The sequence below is a fragment of the Tamandua tetradactyla genome, chromosome 13, assembly GCF_023851605.1.
Source record: "Tamandua tetradactyla isolate mTamTet1 chromosome 13, mTamTet1.pri, whole genome shotgun sequence".
In the NCBI taxonomy this organism is placed as follows: domain Eukaryota; kingdom Metazoa; phylum Chordata; class Mammalia; order Pilosa; family Myrmecophagidae; genus Tamandua; species Tamandua tetradactyla.
The window spans coordinates 45,065,396-45,088,700 of NC_135339.1; the positions used below are offsets into that span (position 1 = coordinate 45,065,396).

A 23,305-nucleotide genomic window follows, 5' to 3' on the forward strand; every position below is an offset into this window, starting at 1 on the left:
ACCTCAAAAAAAATTCAGGACAGAGAAAATTAAATAGTCAGAGCTAGCTCCTCTAACTTTGGCCTATATATCTATTCTTTGCACATATAAGCCATGAAGTACTCTCTGATCCATAACCTTGTGGAAAAGAACTGGCTATGGAGCCCTAAAGATAATATTTAATCTGTATGAGTCTGTGTTAGTTCATTTGCAAAATGGGATCGTTTTCTCATAGTTGTGTGTGTGTATATGTGTTTGTGCTAGTGAATTAGAGGAGGTAACCTAGAAAAATCATCTATTTAGTAGTGTCAGAAAATGCTGGTTACTTCTCCCATATATTTTTCCCCTTTCTATATTTTTCTCACCTCCCATTCCAGAAATTCCATGCATTTGATTATAAAATAATTACCCCATATCTCTTACTATTGCTTTTAACTGTTGCCATAAAAGGCTATTTAGAGCATTACTTAACTTTTGTTTAGGTAGATAAGAGAGTATTAGGTATTTTAGTGTTCCTTTTATTTATCCATACTTCAGATTTTCTAGGATACATATGTATGGTCTCACAAAAATTTTTAGACTATTTTTAAAACTACATTTAGGTGAGACACATATACTTGATCTTTAATACCCAAATCTTCAAAACTCTATCAAGGTGCTAAACCAATACATTTAGCTATAAGAAAGTTCGCTATAAGAAAGTTCGCTATAAGAAAATAAAATGTTTAAATACACATTCAACCTATTCATTTGAAAAGCAAAGTAAGGTAGCTTTACAATAATGTTTATGCTTTTAAATACATATTATATACAAAGAATATATACAATATGTACACATATAAAACAAAACCAACATCTCTTTACCCTCAATCTAATTTATGAAATAAAACATCATCAGTTAGAAGGCCTGTAGCCATTGTCTCCTAGCCCGGGACCTTGGAAGCTGGGATGAACTATCTCAACCAAAATTTCCTTAAATTGCATTAGCAATATCAAAAATCAAATGGCCACTTAGTGTGGGTATATTTCTGGACTCTCCATTCTGTTCATTTGATTTATGTTTCTGTTCTCTCACTAATAACACTGTTGTGACTACTATAGCTTTATAGGAATGATTAAAAGTGGGCACTATCATTCCTATCATTTTTATCTTTTCAGATGTGATTTATCTATTCTAGTTCATTTGCCCTTCCATATAAATTTTAGAATCAGTCTATCTATGACTATTAAAATCCTATTGGATTTTTAATTAGTATTTCATTAAATCTATAAATAGAAATGGGGAAAACTGATATTTTTATTATGTTATCTTCTAATTCATAAATGTGGTATGTTTCCCCATCAATTCAGGTCTTCTTTGGTCAGCAGTTTATAATTTTCAGCATGAAGTTCCTGTACCTCTTTTATTAGATTTACAGCTAAGTATTTCTATTTTTTTTGAGCAATGTAAATGGCATTTTTCAAATTTCAGTTGCCAATTATTCATTGTTAGTATACTGAAATTCAACTGATTTTTTAAAAACTTTTATTGTGCTAATATGTGTATAATATAAAATTTGCCATTTTAACCATTTTTAAATGAACAATTCAGTGATATTAATTTCACTTACAACATTGTGCTGCCATCACCACCATCCATTACCAAAACTTTTTCAGCACCTCAAACAAAAACTCTACCCATTAAGCATTAACTTCCCATTCTCCAGCCCTAGTAACCTCTAATCAACTTTCTGTCTCTATGAATTTGCTTATTTCTCATAGATACCACAACATAGAAATGCAGCAAATTTTTTTGTGTTGATTGGCATCCTGCAACCTTGCCAAACTCACTTATTAGTTCTAAGGGTTTCTACACAGACCAGCATATCATCTACACATAGATAATTTTGCTTCTTCCTTTCTGATCTGTATGCTTTTTTCTTTCCTTTTATTTGCCCTATTCCACTGGCTAAGATGTCTAATAGAATGTAAAATATGAGTGATAAAAGTAGACATTCCCGCCTTGTACCCGATCTAGGGGTGGGAGAGAGCATTCAATCTTTACTATTAAGTACAATGTTAGCTCAAGGCACTTTGTGGACACTTCAGATTGAGGAGTTCTCTTATATTCCAATTTTGCTCAGAATTTTTAATCACAAATGGCTATTGTACTTGTCAAATGCTTTTACTGCATCAGTTGACATGATCGATGACTCTTCTTCATTAGGATGTTCATATGGTACATTACACTGAATGATTTGGCTTGTCAAATATGTACTTCACGGTAAAGGATTTAGTTCTGCAATGTCCAGTATGGCTACCACTAGCTGCCTGTGGCTATTGATCACTTGCAGCGGGGCTACTGCCAATGAGAAGATGAAGTTTTAATTTAAGTTAGGTTAAGTTACATCAGGTTAACTAATTTTAATTTAAATGGCCAAATATGCTGAATGACTGCTATATTTGGCTGTGAATAAATAGAGCAGTTCCTTCAATATAGAGACATTTAATAGATAACACTGATCTAGCAAAACCATTATGAACTGTAATAATATATCTATCAACAAAAACAACTAAAAAGAAACATAGTATCTGTAAATAATGACTGCTTTATTTTTTCTTTTTCCAATCTTTATCTCTTTTTCATGATGAACTAAAACAATTGGGATCTCTGGTACCACTCTGAACAAAAGTGTTGGTAATGAGCATGCTTGTCTTGTCCTTGATCTTAAAGGAAACATGGCTCATGTTTCACAGTAATGCATAACAAATAAAATTTTCATAAGAGAAATTTAACAACCTTGAACGTTGTGATTAGGGAACATTTTAAAGACTTATAAATTCTAAAAAGAAAAGCCATGTGACTTTCAGTGGCATTTAATGCATGAAAATACTTTTATAATGTAACATACAAAATATATTAAATCAAATTTTAAAAATCAAATGACATATGAATTAGCAATAGAACTCTGAAACTTTGTCTACCAGTCCTGTTAATTTTGGTTTAACTTATTTATGGAGAGAAACACGGTTTTTTTTGTTTGTTTGTTTGTTTGGTGGGGGATGCAATACAACCACAGGGGCATATACATAAAGTTTTATTAGTGATATTTTTCACGCTCAATTGTCAAATCTTTGGTGCTTTATAGTTCACGGTGGGGGATGGGTGAAGCAGTTTCCAGAAAACTGGAATAGACGGATTAGAGTACAGAGAGTTAATTCAGCTTACTTGAGGCAGAACTGGGTACTTCAAACAACGCCACAAGTTTTCTGTCTAAAGTTTTGGAAAAATCAGTTCTTGCTTACTTAACGGGTACAACAAATATTTCAAAATTTACTTTATAATGTTTTTCTCTTTGTGTGGATGTCCTTTATGGAGGAATAAAAAACTGTTTTCTACTTAAATAGATGGAACTGAAAATGGGGAAATTCACCTTTAGCTCTGCAGTCCACTGTTGTGTGTATTACTCTCTCATGTTTTGTGAGAAAAAGCCAGTTTAGTCGATACAAAGAAAATAGCTTTGCCAAGGTTATCCTTTGTAAATATTTTAAATGCATAAGAAACACAAGTTCACATCTGTATACCTTAAATGGAACATAAAAGTTTAGAGTTTCAGATCGACAACTTATTTGCCTGCTAACCCAACCTTACTCTCTTACTACTCTTTCTTTCCTGTTCCTTGCCATTAGGCCTTAAAATGTATCCACTGTCATCTCCTTAAAACTTAAAACAGTGATTCTGACACACGAATGAGGCCAAGAATCCCAGTACCTAACTTGTAGGTCCTGAAAAAACAGGTTAGGAAAAATCCCTGGCTGGTTTGAGAAAAAAAACAACTTGAATGTGTCACAAGAATCTAATAAATTCCTACTGCTTCTCTCCCAGAATTCCCATGGTGCTCTGAAATACTGCTTAGAGAATTGGGTCCTGTGGTGTAATTTCCACACTGTTTCTATTCATGTATACATTACATAATTCGTAAAACAGCCCTACTAATGCACCTGTCTTCAGCTGAGATTGGTCACAAACCACTGCTTCTTTCAGGCAGCGCTGGAAATTTGTGGGAATAGGTTGGTCACAAAAGCTCATCAAAACTCCGTCTTAAAGAATAAGTGTATCATGCCATGACAGCACAGAGTCAGCAGTGTGGTAAAGAAAGAATAAATCCAGATTTTCAGGACAAAATGTCCTCTTGCGACCATGCAAACCATTTATATTCCTGAGGATTTTCAAATTTCCCTGATACTTAGTCAATGATAGCCAATAAAACAGTAAATGGTAAGCATTAACAATCTGTCATGTAAACCACAAAAATGAACATTTTTTTATCCTCTAACATTAGGAAATACAAGATGCAATTTTAACCAAAGTGTGGTCAGACATGTCATTTCATGTGCCATTTTTAAGAAGCTTGTCTGTGATTTTTATTTCTACCACAGGCTTTTAGATATCATTCAAAAGGGCATGTATGAAAAAAGTATAAATAATGTTTTCTCCACTTTAGTGTGACATGCCATTAGGACAAACATTGATACATGCACATTCTTGATTTAAAATTAGTTTGGAAAGGATTATATAAAATACAGTCCAACAAGACTTAAAATCCTTCACATATCCTGGTCACTGTAACTCTGTAAATCTCTCTCTTCCCTATTATAATTATATAAATAGAAGGTACCAGAGTCAGTAATAGTGGTTAAATTGGAAGAAATAAGTTTGTTTAAAGTGACAGTTTAAAAAGTGAAATCTGGCATGGAAATCCCCTTCTATCTTTCTTCCCCATCTCTTACTATTTTTGATACATACGGAGTTAGAAATTCTTTCTAAGGGTCACTTATGATAAAGCAAAATAAGTTCAAATCTTAAGTTACAGTGCATTTGACCCTTAGATGTAAAAATGATTATGGCTTTACTACTGGATGAAATTTCAGATATCTGTGGTAATTAGAAAGAGTAGAAATCCAGGTAATGTTCTACTTTCCAATTCACTTATTTTCTTTTATTTTAGTCAATTTATTTTTATTTACTTTCAAAATAGAAATTATAATAGCTTCCTATTATTGAAAACTTGATACAATGTCAAAGGGATAAATTATGATGTTTCATTCATGTCCCTTGTCCACTCCGTTTTTGCCCCTTTGTTTATAATCTACCACTCTTAATAGTTTATCAGTATGAATTCAGTGTTTTTTTCAAAAACACAATGGAACATGAACACATTTATATACTTTTTCCTCAGTGTTAAACACCTTGCCCAAGTACATTCAAACTCATAAACTCTTAACCGAGAGTAGCCATACGATCTCAAAGTCCAGATGTTTCTCTATAGTACATTACTGACCCCAACGAGTAGATGGATTTCTTCTTTTCTTATGGATTTTAAAAATGACCTGAGTCTTTTATTTCTTAATTACATAATTTAAATTATGGATATCTTTCCATCCACATTGACATATCTCTACTACATAGCCTCATGATTAAGGTCTATCACACACGCTATTTACTGATCTTCAAAATTGTACTTTATTTTCCTCCTGAATCATTTTTAGGAGATCCATTCTCAAATATTTCTCTATCAGTGTCAGTGGAAGAACAGGTCCAGCATGAGATTCGGCACCCATGTCCTCCAGGGGTGCTGGGTGAGCCCCAGGTTCCCTTGTGCAAGACCATCTTACTCTACTAGAGCTTACCTTCCCTTTGCTGATGATGAAGAAGGTGTCTCCTCTTGCCCCTTGCCTGATAATATATTCCCCATTTTCATAGTGGGTCTGAAAAATAGAAACAGTAACAGAAAAAGACATTCAGAAAAGACTAATTTGCCAAACGGTTCAACCTCTTCAAACATCAGCCCCCAGACGCCCCAGACGATGCAGTCATCCAGACGGAGTTTTAGCCAAGCCTGACATCCATCATGATTTACGAATGAGTAATAGTCAATGAACATAATGATTACAAGGAAATCAATTCTATCATGCTCATTTTTACAACTATTTTGTTGATGCCATTTTTTTTTTTCCGGGTGATTATATTCATCTCATTCAATTCATTCATTCTCATTGTCTAACGAAAATTTTCTTTTCTCCCTTTAACTGAACATGAAATAAAATAGCAGGGATGCTAATTAAACCAGCCTTTTGCATTATTTTATTTGACATTCTCATCTGGCTTTGGTATTTTCATAATGATAATTTTTTCTGAGAAATGACTGTGTTTCCTAGAGACCATTTTTTGAAACCAGGTTGACTTTCAGTATGGATTAGATGGCCCTAGTTATTTTTTAAGGCATGGTGCCATACTTTAATATCCTTGCTTCAGCAATTCAGATTTGGCTCTGTCAAACAAAACGTCTTCATTTTATAGAGTCAATTCTGTTGCAGCATCTGTGAGCTTGTAAACTACCAAACCAGGAGCATAGTAAGGCTACAAAAGGATTGTCACAGCCAGTGTGCCAGTATTTTGACCCAGACACAGCCCCTAGCCTCATTCCCCAGGTGAAGATTACTCCTGCAATGAACAAAAGTAATTTCTATAAGGAGCAGTGAGAGAAAGCATATTGCTGGGTCAGGAGGTATAACAACAGAAAAATGAGACTGGTGCCATCTGGCCCTGTCTTTCTCTGAAGCTCAGCAGGGGAGCGGTATTTCGGTAGAAAAGACATTACTTTGTACACTCCAAAGGAAACACATTCCATGGTTTGCATGCAATATCCATCAGGCTGATGGCTGTGATTTGTCCTCATACTTCAATACCACTTTATTCACTCTTACAAGTGTCATTCATTAATATTTGGCACTGAGGTATGGAGAAAGCCATTATTACTTTGTGTATCTGAAACGTTAATGTACAATCTGTTACTTCTTTAACCCAAAAGTAATTCATTTCCTGGTAACAAGTGTTTTAAGCAGAAAGTTCTTCTCCCTAAAACTCTCCCCAGTCTCTACTCCCAGCTGGTATACACAATGTGATTATCCTTCAAGCCCTTTTTCCTGTTTTTTGTTTGTTTTGCATGGGCAGGTACCGGGAATTGAACCTGGGTCTCCAGCACGGCAGGCAAGAACTCTGCTAGTGAGCCACCGAGGCCCACCCTTTTCCTATGCTTTTAAACACATATTCCTCTGTGCATAGAAACAATTGTCTCTAAATAAAGATAGGATAATAGAATGCATATTCTTCAACTGATTTATTGCACTTAATAAGAAAGTTTATGTTTTGCATTTTCATATCTTACTGCTGTGGAATGGAAAGACCTTTGGGACATGCATATTTGAGAAACAGTAGTTAAAGGCTTTCATGAGAGATATGTTCTTTTCATGTATTCATTCAGAAATATTTTTGACTGCCTCTAAGTCGGGATTTGTTATAGGCATGGATGACACGAAGATGAAAAGGACACAGTCTCTGCTCACAAGAGGCTTGTAAAAGTAATGCCCAGTAAAACTTCCCGTGATGATGGAAATGTTCTATAGATACAGTGCCCGAAATGGTAGCCAATAGCCATACACGGCTACAGAGTACTTTAAATGTGGTCACATTTTAATTTTTAAATTAAAAGTTTTAATTCAATTTTAATTAATATAAACTTAAAGAGCCACAAGAAGCTGGTGGCTACTACATTGGATAGTGCAAGCCATAGATAAAACAAAATGAGTTCCAAGTTGTGGTAGTGGTGAGGAGGAGAGGAATCTAACCCACTGGATGTCTTTTTCCATGTCAACAGAGCTCAGTTAGTAAAACTCTTGGCTTCTCTCTTCCCTTTACTCACTATGTACCAGAGCAGATGGCGTGATGTATATGATTGGTAAATTTGGAAATAATCAGCTACATACATTCCTCTCAGCTTCTCATCTCTTCTTTGTGGGAGGTAGTTTCCTATAGAGAGCTGGCATTCTCTGCTGCTTCTCCAGGGGAAGACTCTTCTCCCCACTTTAGTGAAGCCTGTCCTTGTCTGGACAACCGTGACAGGGCAGGGAAGTCTGCGCAACACAGAGTTCAGCGCTGAGAAGCCTATTTGGATCTCACACCTGAGCTATAGCCTCTAAACCATATTTCATTAGTAATCCAGGTAATATATTGACAACATTGATCCCATTCTTTATTCATAACATAACACCCCTCAAAAAACAATAATATACTCAATATGCAAAATGTTATGGTATATTTAAGTACAGGATCCTCTTAAAGCAAAATCTTAGAAAGCTTGGCTCTGCCCAAGGCAGTCAGGATTGGCTTCAGCATGGAGGAGATGCTTAGCAGGAGAAAGGCACCCAAGGGAGAGGAGAATGTACAACTTATTATGGTCATATAGTAGCAGTGGATATAAAATTATTAGAAAAAACAAGTAAAAAGCACCAAAATCTGAAGACTTTTTACTTATCTGAACTCATTCCCCTCACCCATCTCCTTAAAGTCATATCCCTATCCATATGATAACTATTTCCTTTCAGACCTATTAATAAGCAAAGTTATTTGTAATATGTTAAAAGGTAAAAAGGTAAGGGTTTCTCACTATCGACATTTTGACTCAGACAGTTCTTTGTGTGGGGAGCTGTCCTGAACGTCTTGTTCTTTTGCAGGACGCTTTGCAGTCTCCCTGGACTCTACTCACTCAATGCTAGTAGCACCTCTACTCCAATTGTGGCAGCTCAATAATGTCACCAGACATTGCCAAATGTCTTCAGGACAAAACTGTCCCAGTTGAGAAAGACTGCACTAAATCTTTCATGCTTTTAATTTTTTTAACCCACACTTTAGGAAGTTTGGCTGGAGTATCCAGATGTAGCCTGTAGGAATGATCTAATCGGCTTAACATCATCTGATATGTACTGGATTTTATAATTTAACACCTACAATTGCCATATCTGTTATTTTAGCTTAACTGCACAGGCATTGACTGCACATTATTTCCATGCTGTGTGTCCCACAGAAGAGCTGGTGGGACAGCGGCCAAAGGCATTCCAAGTACAGGAAAGATAATATTGGTAGTGTTATATTACCAGGACTATGATGACCATGCTATCCTGAAATGTTCGATTGTACCTGAGGGGAAGATGATCACGCATGCTGATTCTTCCAGGGTGCTCTAACTATGGTACTCAAATGCCAGCAGTTTCCCTGTTTTTTTGAAGGTCACTTTGTAGCTCTGCTATTTTCTTATTTCAAATTAAATCATAGAAAAATATAGAATTTGGAATGGGAAGAAACCTTAGCAATTAGAGAGTTTCCTTTTAAAATTTCCACAGTTAATTAGAATAAAAGCCAATCTCTTTAATACGGCATGCAAGGCCAGGTATAGTCTGTTTGGTGCTTCTCTGTCCAACCAGTTCTCACCCTCTCCCACTCTGCCCTCCAGCCCCACGGGTCCTTTCTGTTAGATCCTCAACCATGCCGTCTGTCCTTCCTTCCTACCTCCAGTCCTAAGAACTCCCACCTGCTGCACCTCTGTGCTGCTCAACTGCTACATCTTGTCCTCTGTCAGGCCTCAGCCTTCCTGGATCTGGCGTACCTCCAGTCCCCATGGCGAAAGTACCTCTCTTGTTGATATGATTTTATGACACTCGTACATAGCTTTATCCCATTGCTGTATTCTGAGCTTGTAGGTTCTTATTTGTGTAATTATTTTCAGCATTTTTCTCCCCACCAGATTTTAAGTCCTCTGAAGGCAAGAATCACGTTTGGTTTCACTGACCTCAAGTGCCTAGCACAGTGTTTGGAAGAGAGTAGGGACTCAACGATATCCATTCCATGAATGAGACAGTCTTCCTTAATCCTTACGTTTCTAGCACTGCCTATAGTTAATCCACTAGAAAGGTGTCTACCTCCAATACATGTGCCAAGCCCAACGTCTTTCACCATCTCCATTGCTTTCTCTCTAGTTCAAGCCAAAATCATATCTTGGACTTTGGCAATGTCTTCCTATCTGGTCTCCTCACTTCCACTCTTGATGATCCCCACCTCACCCCAGCCTATCCTATTTATTTTTCTCATTGCAACCAGAATCTACTTTTGAATAACAAATCAAATGAAATCACTCCTACTGCTTAAAACTTCCAATGGCTTCTTTTTGTAATAAAACTATTTAAACCTAGTTGCTTTAGATTTATAAATATCTCCCTACTCTGGCCCCTACCCATCTCTCCATCCTCCATCCCCTCCAACTCTTACCCTCACTCATTCAGTTTTGGGGCTGTATCCCTTCCTTAGAACTTCCAGTTTAGGGAAGTCAGGCTTTCTTTCTGTGCTTTATTAATGCCAGGCTGTATCCCTTCCTTAGAACTTCTCACTCAATAGGCTCTTCATCTGGAACACTCCTCCTCAAGATCTTTTTTATTATGTTTTACTCATTATTTGTGCTTTAGCATGGCCTTTCCTGACCATTGCTACTAGTGCACCCTCCAACTCCATTCACCTTCTATCCCACATTCTTTTTATTATTATTATTATTTTTGTGCTATTAGAGAACTCTCCAAAACTGTGGTCCTGCTCTGCTACTGCCAAGATGCCACTAGACACTTGCTAATCAACACATCTGCAGGCCACGGCACAACCAGGCATCCTGTGAGAAGATCCATCTGTCACACCTATCACAGTTTGAAATTATCTTTCCTTTTTGTTTACTATCTGGATCCTTCCCCATGTCACCTACTGCTCCATGGGATTAAGGGATTTTTTGCTATAGCCATCATTTCACGAAGAACAATGCTTAGCGCAAATATAGGTATTGGCGTATATTTGTTGGAAGAATGGCTAGATGAATGATAGATTTGGTCCAAACTCCCTCCTTTAAAAGAGGGAAAACTGAGTTATAAATCATAGATTAGAGTATGAATGGAAAAAGAAATCTAATTGTGTATCTCAATGTCACCAATGCACCCCCTTAAATGTAGTAAGTCCCTTCAGTTATAACCAGAACTTCCCTCACCTCTTGGGATGGACAACCATTGACTCTAAGACTGCTCAGACTAACTTGCAAAATCCTCCTTTACCAAGACTGAACTTCAGGCCCAGGAGAGAAGCAAGCCTTGTCAGGAAGAGTCTGGTCATTCTTTAATTTCATTCATTTAAAATAACATCCTTTATTAGTGGCATCTGTGAAGGAGACACTGCATGTGGTACTGAGACTACAAAGATACACAAGCCACAGCCGCCAACTTGAGCGGTGGCATAGCATAGTATTAAATAGGCAGGTACCGGAAACAGACTGCCTGGTTACAAATCTCAGCTCTGGAACCCTGAGCAAGTCACTTAACTTTTCTGTGCAGTTTCCTCTTTCTACAAAATATAACCATTTATCCACACACAGATTGTTGTGAGGACTAAATGAGTTAGTTACAAGGTACAGGACCTGTCATGTTATAAGAACTAAATACCTGTAAAAAAAAATTTTTCAGGGAAAATACAGTGTAAGGAGGGAGAAGTGCATACCAGTAATTGATAACACAAAAAATATATCTTTCCCCAGTTAGGCAGTGAGTCCCTGCTGGATGGATAGGAGGGGAAGGGCTTTCTGAAGCAGAGTAAACAATGTTTGTTAAGGCAAGAGAGGTGAATGCATGTTGTTTATTTGGAGAAAGGTAAGAAGATCAGAGTGGTTGAATCTTTTAACTCACATGGTTGAAATGGATTTACTTTCACTGGGCCATTCCTCAACTTTAATGCCATTAATCCAGTGACCTTCAAGGCCAAACTCTGAACAATCTAAAGGTTTACATGCCCTTCATTCTCTCCTCGATCACAGAAATATAGAAAACTCCATTCCCAACCTAACTTTGTACTGAAAATTCAGAGAGATTCCTGATTGATACTCTGGAAAGAATACAGGCATACATCCTAAGGAATCAAAACCAAAAGCTCAGTGGAATTAAGCATACACTTCGTCCTGTCTAGACATTGCAGCAGAACCACTCTACCAGGATCTGTCTGTCCATCCAGGTGCCTGGGAGATGGAAGGATGGTTTCATAGTCACCACAGTCAGGATCTCCACTCTGATCCCAAGGGCCATTGTGCCCCTGAGGATGAGAAGGCCAGTATTACACAAGGAGAGCTGTGTTCACCATTGGACTGGGGCCCTCCACTCTCCACCAAGCCCTGAGAAAACCTCTGCACTTTAGTAAAAACACAAATACAGAAAGAAAATATGACTCTTTCATCAAACACAGACGTTTAAAACTTCAGGGTAAAGAGTCAGCCCATCAGACCTTAAGGTACCAAACCTCCCTGGTTCATCAGGCCAGTCAAGATCCAAATAACTGGGACCAAGAGTAGGAGGCTGTGCTGCTCCACTGTCAAGGATCTGTGTCTCTGCAGCTATTTCTTGGCACATTCCTCGGTGTCAAGATAGCCCTTGATGAGATATTCCTTACTTGTCTATAAAGTCATCAAACTCCTTCACCTTGAACTCTGCCTTGCTCTTTGGCACTGTGAGACATTCTGTCTGCTAGGCACTTATGCTCTATCCATGCCATCTCTCTTGATGGTGCAATCGGGGCCCTTTCACTAATGATGTACCCACTTGTATCTGAACACCTGGGATTATTTTATAAATCAGTCTGACCCTACTGGATGGGAGAAATATTGTGGAAGCTAGATTTCAGGCAGGTCTAAGCCTAGTCCTAACCAGTTATCTATGATCGGATCTTGAGAAAACACTAACTTGCAATTCAACCTTCCCTGCAGTATTGTTTCATGAAGGTGCTAGAGCTGATTCTTCTGGCTCCCACCTTATGGAAGGCATGACTATGAAAGTTGCCAGGTCAAGAAATACTAGGACTATGCACGCTTACCTTATAAAATGGATATGTGGCTTTCATTACATACCAAACTAAAAGATATATCCACGTGGATTGATATATCCACACCCCTCAGATAGTCTGGAGTTGCCATAAAAACAAAAAATCCTGCAATGGGCGCCTGTGGAATCTCTTAAAGAGCCTGATGTACTGTCACCACAATGAACAGGAATTATTGGCAGCTTCACATTCTCATGGGATCTAAGAGAGCAAAGGTAGCCACACCTCCATTTGGGAGTATGTTTTTGTGAACCTTGTGTCTCTGGTTCACTGCAATCCATTAAAGGTAACCCATTTAGTGGGCTGAAACCTGCATCTTTTTTCAAATGGAATAGAACAGAAAATATCAAGATTACATCAAATATAGTAAGGAAATATATAATGTATAGAACTTTTATATGTGTGTACTTATGTGACTTGTGTGACTACTAGAACCCAGTGTAAAATATATTTCTTACTACAACAAACACTACTTTGATAAAATAGCTTAATTTCTTTATAAAATCCATAACAATTCAGAAGACTGAGCTATTTTTGCTTCATTCCCAAATAGAATTTGGTAATTTTGTAATCATCACTCGAAACACTTGCATTGGATTTTTTTTCGATTTTAAGATTATTTCACTTCTGAAACGGTGTGTATAAGTTGAAAGTATTTTTTGTTTGTTTTCTTTAAGAGGATGCATGCGCTTCATTTTTAAGTAAACTAACACATTGGTTCTACTCACACCCTTATTTGCTCATCTTACTCTCCTGACTCACCCCACCATCCCCTCCCCCATCTTTCCCACATTCTGAAAAATATACAATCATTTACATTTTTGCGTATCTAAATGACTATCCAAAACGACCTTTTGTACTTCTCATAGTGCAATAACATTATATAGGTTTTTGTGCAACTGACACTGAAGGCTGGATTCCTTCTCTGAATCTCAAATGTTATTGAGCCCTTTGTGTCTTAGGTGGCCCAGATTGCATCATTATCCCTTAAGCCTCCCGCATACCTTCAGAGCTTATGATTCAAAGACAGCTGTTGACCCAGCACTGGCTACCAGGACAGGCTGATACCTTACCCTGAATATCAGACAAAGGAGGGAAAAAAACCTGAGTTGAAATTCCACAAATGTTTGGATTTTGTTTGATGTTTAACTGAGCTTTTCAAAGATATCATTTTCTAAATGGAATTGCAATCTCTGTTTATGCTTTCAGAGATATTTGATTCAAGTACATTCATATAAAATAATGACTATGAGAGACACCAAGGCAGGCTCACAAAATGCTGAATATCCCCAAAAAGAATAGTTCATTTCAGACCTATTCGTTTCACAACAGAATAAAACTGTTTATAGAACAGAAAAGCAAGCATTTCCATTCCACATAATTAAACCATAACTCAAATCTAACGATTTGAGCTATAAAGGCAATTAGCTTCGGCATTACGTGGAAATTGTTTGCCCTGACAGATTATGAAATGTGTCACAGGGAAGCGCACAATTTAGTGTCTCACAGTAACCATATGAAGTATAAATATGTTTTGAAGTTTCAACTAAAATAGAGTATTTACAAGGAAAAAGAAAGATTAATCACAGTTTCTCATGAACCTTGTAACAAACATCTGAGTGACTTAAAAGTTTATAGCATTCACCCAATATTCTACTTCTTTAGGATGGTAAAATAGACATTCCACATTTCTCTGTGAGAAGGAACTATTTAGTTTAAAGGGCATCTTGAATCACTGAGGACAATAAAGAAGGGAAAGCAATAAGGGTTTAGATTATAGGAAGAAGGAAAAAATCCTTACCCATCAGAGTGAGTTGCAGAAGAAGATGTGGTTCTAGCCTTGAGGATACTTTGTTTCATCCTTTCTAGACTGATTTGAGAGTAGTTTTATTTAGAACTGATGTTACAGAAAAATTATGATCCTGCCCCCTTTTCCATTCTACAAAATAATATATAACCACTCAGAGATAGTATACTGGAGTAAGGCTGAAACCTCTCAAAATCTAGGAGGCAAAGAAAGAAAGATGACTTCCAGAAAGTAAAATTAGTGTATTTATGGCAAAAGCACTAACTGATCAAAAAGGACACAAGCCAAGGGCTGGAGCAGTATTCTGGATTCCCTCCTGGATCATGGGGAGATTTAGGAACCCCAGGAGCAGGCTAGAGCAACAATCAGGAGCTTTGGTGGCTTGCAGCTATATACTCTAGAAAAACATGTTCTTAAACTGAATCTATTCCTGTGGGTGTGAACCCATTGTAAATAGGGCCTTATGACAAGGTTACTTCAGTGAAGGAGTGATCGACTTCAAAAAGGATGGGTCCTCACTCTATTACTGGACTCCCTTATAAGCAAAATGAAATTCAGACAGATTGAGAAAAAGCCCCAGGAAGAAGAAACTGAAATTCAATAGAACCCAGAAGAGAACTGAGAGGCCAGGAGAGGCTGCCAGCACAGGGCCATGTAACAAAGGAGCCAGGGACTAAGGATCAATGGCAGCCAGACCAGAACGCCAGTCTTTGGGGACAGAGCATCATCTTGATGACGCCTCCATTTGGGCTTTTCCTGGCCTCAAGATATGAGCCACTACATTCCTATTGATTAAGCCAACCCATTTGCATGGTATTTGCTTGAATCTGTATTTTTTTACATATAAAAAGTGAAATGGAACTGTAATATCATAATATATAATATACCTAGCATCATTATAATATGATGCATCTGTCCCTCAGAAGTAATTTTCCATATAATTCCTTTTACTATTTAACATGAGTTGGATGAAATGCATTTGTACTGTAGTGCTCATTTTACTTATTAAAAAACATCTATGGGACATGTTTAACCTTTTCTGACTGACCTGGGTTCATCACTGTGATGGTTGAGTTTATGTGTCCACTTGGCTAAGCTCTGGTGTCTGGTTGTTTGGTCAATCAAGGGCTGGCCTGATTCTTAATGTGAGAATATCTTCTGGATTTTAATCATCAGTCAGTTGATCTCATCTGTAGCTAATTACATCTACGATCAATTTAGGAGATAGCCTTCAGCAATGAGAAAGTCTCATCCAATCAGCTGAAATCCTTAAAGAGAGAACTGATGATTTCCTAATCAGAAAGAAGACTTTTTTTCCTCCACTTCAGCCAGACAGCTTCTCTTGGGAAATCCATCAAAACTGTCATCAGAGCTCCCAGCCTTAAGGGATTCAGACTTGCCCATCCCCACTGTCATATGAGCCAATTCCTATAATAAGTCTGAGTGTGTGTATATATATATACACACACACACACACACACACACACACACACACACACACACATATACATACATATATACATATATATCCTGTCAATCCTGTTCCCCTGGAGAACCCTAATAAAATAATTATTTATATAGTTACTGTCCTGAGCTGTAACACAGTCACACCCTGTGTGATAACTGTGGTAGACAGGCCACATGACCTCACACAGACATCCCCGACGCTGACTTCTATTAGTTCTCCTGTTTCTTTCTTTGCTGCAAGGCTGTTAGCTCTGACTTCCCTTGACCCTGAGTATCACTTCACTGACAACACCCCCATATGCAATAACCCAACTCAGTTCATTTCAGTAGACAACGAAACACAATATATGGGTCAGGTACCTGTTACAGGTTGAATGGTAGCCCCCATAAACCATTCCCCCCAAAAAGATGTGTCTGTGTCCTCATCTCCAGAACTTAGGAATTTGACTGCATGTGTGAAAAGGGTCTCTGTAGATGTAACTAAGTTGAGGCTAGTAAGGTGAGGAGATCATTCTGGATTCCCTGGGTAGAATCTAAATCTAATGACAAATGTCCTTAAATAAACACACACAGAAGAAACAGAAATAAAAGAGAAGGCCACGTGAAGATGGAGACAAAGATTGGAGTGATGTGGCCACAAACTTGGGAATGCCAGAGCAGCCACCAGAAACTGGAAGAGGCAAGGAATAGATTCTCTTCTAGACTTTTCAAAGGGAGAATAACCCTGCTAATATCTTGATTTTGGACTTAGGGCCCCCCGAATTGTGCGAGAACGCATATTTGTTAGTTCACGCTATCAAGTTTGTAATAATTTGTTACAGTAGCCTCAGGAATATCAAGAAATGGGGATACACAAATGAGTAAGCCTTTAATAAGCTTACCATCCAGAGGAGGGAAGAAGTGAAATCAGGAAATTTCAAAATAAACAGAAACACTTTACTAGAAACACTGTACAACATAAAAGGCATAGTGACATGGGGGTTCAGAGAATGACTCCCAGAGAAGTTAGTGGCTCATTTGAACCTTGCTGTAGAAAAAGGAACTAGCGAGATGAGAAGGTAGCTAGTGGGATGGAAGAGAGGAAAGGCCAGGGTTACATGATAACAAGATGTGTGAATGATAAACTGCTCAGTAATATCAGAGCCAAAGCTTAAGGCAGCAAGCGGAGGACCTGAGATGTGAGAGTTAGCAGAGATGGCCTTGGATGATCTGCTCCCTTTGACATTATTTTAAGAACGATGGGAGCCACTGATGGGACTTAAACAGGGGAGCGACATGGAATAAAGAAGAAAGCACAGTTTACAATGACTTAGAGCCAGAAACACAGTAGATTCTCATATGTATTTCGTGAATGAATTTCTAAAAGAAAATACAAATGTAGCTCAATAGATGGTAAGGGAATATGGAATTAAGAACAGATTTTAGAATTTTCAGTTGGGATAAGCTGCTTTTGCAAGAGAGATGCCTGAGGATATATGCTGTCTGTGCATCCAGCAGGGAATTAGATATCCTGTTTCTAATCATCTATGGTACAGAAAACCACAGCTAATTGAGCCATACAGCTTCTAACTTTGGCTGCCCATTAATATCACCAGGGAGCTCTTAAAAAAAGCTATTGCCAAGGCCATCTCCCAAACATATTAAATTAGTATCCCTAGAGCTGAGATCCAGTCTCCATTAAAGTTCTCCAAGGGACTCCAGTGTTCAGACAAGGATGAAAACCTCTGCACTAAAGTACCAGACTCCAGGCCAGGCCTCAAAAGGGCTTCCCTTTCGGCAAAGTATAGGTGCTGTGAGCTTCTAAGCTGTACTTCACTTTGTTTGTTAATTTTGACACACGTAGAAGGCACCTCTGGAAGGCACAGCTCAAATGTTGCCTTCTCTCAGAGGCCTTTCCTGAGGAGTTTTAAACAAAAACAATTCCCTTCCTCTTTGAAAGTACTTTTAGGTGACTGTGAGCTTAGAGAAAAGAAGGTCTATGGGTTCAATCAAGAGGTCCAGACAAACCTGGAAGGAATGTTCATTTGTGAACATTTAAATTCAAGGTGAAAAAAAGATCCAATGCACAAGTGGCAAAGGATGGAATGGCTCTTACATTGGGATAATGACGTGCCAAGCATTCGGATTTCACTGAGCAGAGCAGGACATAATAAACTAGTAGAGCAGCTTCTCACCTACATATTGCCAGTCTCAGAGAAAAACAGGAATATCACCTTAGGTGACAGCACAATGCTTTCGATAGATTCCATAAGGGTTCTGTACTTTAATGACTTCTACAATTTGGAGGATTCATGAACGTGACAAATCACAGCCTTTGCAAATGGCACAGATCCTTTGTGCCACACAATATCTTTGTCTTTTTAACCTGGAAATTTCATGGCATAGAGTCATAAGAAAAAGTCAGATTATGTCATATTTTAACCATATTGTTCACTTCTAAAGAATCCTTACCAAGCTCAGCAGAGTAATATTCCAGTCATAGAAACTGATGTGAGTTTAGATGTGGTTAAAGAAAATGGTGCCTGTAGTGTTCAAAATATCAAAACCAACTCTAAGCAGGCATGTAAACTTTGCTGAAGCAAACACACCTTGAGGCAAAAATAAACTAAGATTCGAAAAAGTACATCTTGGGAACTATTCAACACAGTCAGGAGGTTACACACAGCCCAACGTAAACCTTGGACACAAGTTACACAGAACAATGAGGTGTACACACACACACAAAGGTATAACCTTTACCTTTTCTCCCAGCAGTTATGCTTTAGGGGGTGCATTTAAGTAAAGCTGATAATAAATGAGTGTTTTCCAGATATAGTGTATCTCCAGAGAAGGAAGACCAAGGAGAAAAAGACTAACAGAAGGATAACCGACTGGCTTAACTCTGCATATAGTACACAAGGGAGAGAGAAACATACAATCTTGTTGGAAATTAAAAGCACTCAGGCTTGTAGGACTTTGTTCACCAAACATGTGCAGTGAATAAATGGAATGTGCAGATAAGAACCACACATATCTCAAGAGTAGAAAAGTAAAAAGCACATAGGACACTAACTATAAGACAAAACTATAACATGGTCTGTTTGACTCAGAGCTCTGTGGCTAGCCTCTCCTTGACATCCTAGGGGCAGTACCCCTTGGAAAGAAACAACACAGAACATGTTGCTACTTTTCCTGTAATGAAATATCAAGATGTAACATTTGTGATTTGAAAACAGACCCAATTGAGTTAAATTATTGTGAGTGTGTGTTTTTCAATGGTAGACTGGTTAAACGCGTTTAAGTGTCAAATTTCCTAAAGCTGCAAGTTACCATCATAGGAAAGCTAAAAATTAACTGAATTACTGCCTTCTTCTCATGCAATTTCCCAAAATTGTTTGTCTCTATCTGTTGAACAAAGTGCAGTAGAATATAGATGCAATTTTGTGGATTGCTTAGAACAGGTGTTCTCATCATGGGTTGTGTATTAGAAATAAAATACAGTGTTTAGAAAAACACAGACCCTACACCTCATCTTGAGAGATTCTGATACAGGAGCAAAATCTACTATCTACATGTTTGCTATTAGAAAGTGGGGCTTTAACAGTACAAAACCTGTGCCAATTATCTGAAAAAGAAAACACACACACATTTAAGAAGAAAACACATACACAATATGAGCCTCTGCATTCAGTTTTGCAAAATCCTCTTAGTGGGTCTTTGTGATTGCAGGCATCATCATCCTTCAGACATTCCCAAAGCCAGGAGGCTGAGATTAAGAACACTTGAGCAATTATCTACCGACCCAGAGACCTGCAGACAGCTAACTGGAAAAACTTAGGCTGCATAACTACTTACTTCCTCACCCATTGTTCTCACGGGCCAATTCATCTCTCTAATGTCTACTCTTGATAACATAACTTCACCTGAGCACATACAGTTACAAAACTTCTTAAATCACACAGCATAAATTTCACCCTTTTGAAGTACAATTCAGCGGGGTTTTTTTTTGTTTGTTTGTTTGTTTTTTTAGTATATTCACAAAGCTGTGCAAACATCGCCACTCTAATTCATCATACCAAAAAGAAACCCTATATCCATTAGCAGTCACTCCCCATTTTCCCTACCCCCAATTCTTGCCAACCCATAATGTGCACTTTGTCTCTGTGGATTTGCCTATTCTGGACATTTCATATAAATGGAATCACATAGTAAGTGACCTTTGTGTCTAGCTTCTTTAATTTAGCATAATATTGTCAAGGCTCATTCAGGATTTAGGGTGAGTCAGTACTTCATTCTTTTTTATGTCAGGTAGACAGAAAGATGTGGCAAGCGTAATTTAGTTTATTACCTCTGTGCCTCTGGAAATCAGTCATTTAAGAGATACTGTTTTCAGGCACAGAGGCTGAAAGCAATGGAGCCCAGGAACAAGGGACCAGCAGATGCCAGCCACTGACTTCCCAGCTGACAGAGGTGTTTCTGACCCATCGGCCTTTCTTGAGTGAAGGTAACCTCTTGTTTATGCTTTAATTTGGACACTTTCACTTCCTTAAAACTTTAAATTTGTAACTTAAGATTAATTCCCCTTTTTAAATGCCAAAAAAAAAAAGTGACACTGTTTTGTATTTTATTTTTATTCAATCTACCATGCATTAAATTGCCAAAGGCAATATATTTTAATAAATTAAAACTGTACTTTTTCATAGTTTAAAAAGAAGTTTAAAGGGCTTATATAAAAAACACCTTATCTCTCACCTAAAATTCCTGGACACTTAAAGTAATAATTATCTATTCTTTTGATGTTTATCTTATACTGTATTTCCATATTGCTAAATAACATGTTTTGCTTATTTATTTTTAGATATTATTTATGGAAGTTGTAGGAAGCCCTACCCCATGGACACACATATATCCTACTCTTCTTCCTACCCTCCACCAAAAACTGGATTAAATTAGTATTTAGCTTTTATGATTTTTGATGATGAAAATATTACTTTCAGGTGAGCTATATCATACATATTACTTTCAGGTGAGCTATATCATACACTATGAATATATATTTTTTCTTGTGCCTGCCTGTAAGCTAAATCTCTGTTTGATACATGCAAGCATGACTGATGGTCCCTTAATTTCATTTTTTTTCTTGGTGGCATCCTTCCTAGAGACCATAACTCTCTAAATATTCTTTTGTTTAACACTATTAGATACCTTAGATGGAGTCATAAACATTCTTGTCTCCTCCATTTTCCAGTATCTTTCTTTTTTTCTATGCTATAGAAATTTGTTTCTGGTCTCATCATTTGACTCTTCTTTTGAACTTTTCATTTCTGACATTATGTCTTTAATATCTGATGAGGATGATGGAGCCTACCTACTTCTTTTACTGTCAAAAAAGCTTCAGCCATTGCCCACATACACCAATACTCACTTTTTCCAATTATTGTGTTTTTATTGGGTGGCATGATAGATTTGGCTTTCCCTCAGGTTTCTGCTTTCTCAGTTACCTCATTCATATGCTTTGTTAGCTCCCCCAATTTTTGTGGCTATCACCTTCTCTTCCATTATTTATGTCTTCTATCCCCTATTTAGCATTTCTCTACATTGAATGGGATTTCAGAAAATAGCAACAGTAAGCATATATATTCAATCCATCACATTGAACTGGCATCTTCCAAATCATCTTGAGGGGCTTATAAATTAGGATGCTGATCTCTCACTTCTATCCCCACTATTACCGATTTACTAACACCATCCTTATGTTATTCCTGTTAGACTCTAGTGAATCTGAGTCTCCTGCCACCTGACCCAAGAACAAAACCTGATTAGAGCTGCATTATTCCAATGGGAGCATCCTACTAAGTTTATAAGTTCCTACAACACAGAAGCCTGACTTCTTTAGGCAGGCAAAAATTTCCAACGACTATTTAAAGTTGCTTTAGCAACTGATTCCCATATTCCTGACTCATATTAATCAACTCTTCCTATCTCCTCCCACTTCCCAGTCCTGCCCCCACCACACCCCCTGACTCCCATATACTCTGAGAACCTAACTAATATCTTCTCCTCTCCTCCCATGATGGAACATCTCAGAACCATTCAGTCACTGAGCCAGGTATCTGAGTCAGCCGTGACTCCTTTCTCACCTTTAATCAGGCACCACATCTCGCCAATTACCCCTCCTGAATACCTCCTTAACATGTTTGTTCTTCTGTTCAATAGCAATTTGTCCCTCCAGTCTTCCCCCTTTAGTCTATCACCCACACCATAAGACCAATCTTTCTAAAGCAGCAACTTGGTCATATTTCTTGATTAAAATCCTCTATCAGCTGCCCATTGCTGACAAGGAAAATAAAAAGTCTTGAACTGGTACACATGGACCTTAAAAATCTGGCCCCTGAGGTGACCTCATCTCTTATTCTTCCCCAACAAAGAGCCTGAGGTCAGTCTATCAAGCTGTTGTGGTCTCCCAAGCATGCCACACATTTTTCTTCTATGCGTCTCAATTCGTGCGTACTGTTTCATCTCTATGGAAAACGATTCCTGTTTATCTGAGCTTCTCTTATGAAATCCTACTGTGTTCTACAGCGCTCAGTTCAAATCTTTCTTTCTCTGTGCTCTTCTCGCGTTTATGTCCTCTCTAATTGTATGACTTGTTTACATGTTTTCCTTTTGAGTCCCAGACAGGAGCTATACCTGTTGTCTTTGTTATAGCTAGTAGCTGGAACAGAGTCGGACACTAGGTGTGCAAGAAATCTATAGAGTGAATTTTTCCTTAGAATCTGTTGTTCTCTATTTCTCTAGACATCCCCTGATGTTAATCTGCCCGATTCCATCTGTTCTGGGAACCTCAGCCTGAACCCCTGGAATATCTGAAAACAATAAAGATGACGATATAACAGGATGGTAACCATGATGTTTAGACTGGATTTGAATATAACAATTTTCTAATGTTAAAGTTTAACTTTACGTAATGCAAATTGTATCAGAAGTTAGGGTACCAGAGCTGCAAAACTGTAAGTAGAGATATTTTAAATATATCTTTCACTGATCAGGAATAGATGTATACAATTAATCAAATCCCTAACAAAATGTAGCAAGTTATATAAGTTCCGTGACAGTCAGTGGAGTACTGATATAAATAGGATGAGGATTTTAAGTAACACATAGATATGGGCAAAAAGAACAAAACCTATCACTGCCCCACCCTTTCCTAGTCTCAATTCTGGTACTATCTTAATTAGAAGTCGGCTACACTCTATCATTTCTCCAGCCTGGCACAGATGTGCATTACTTGGGGAGTTTCTTCATCC

The 23,305-nt window shown here is 37.8% G+C and overlaps 1 protein-coding gene across 2 annotated transcripts in view; it reads right to left on the reverse strand.

The window, feature by feature from the left end:
• Positions 1-23,305, reverse strand: part of PRKG1 (protein kinase cGMP-dependent 1) — a 1,184,353-nt gene that overhangs the window by 201,632 nt on the left and 959,416 nt on the right. For both annotated transcript variants that reach the window (XM_077125297.1, XM_077125296.1), the window contains exon 6: positions 5,650-5,727. In XM_077125297.1, the coding sequence (XP_076981412.1) occupies positions 5,650-5,727 (78 nt within the window). The remainder of the gene's footprint in view (positions 1-5,649; positions 5,728-23,305) is intronic.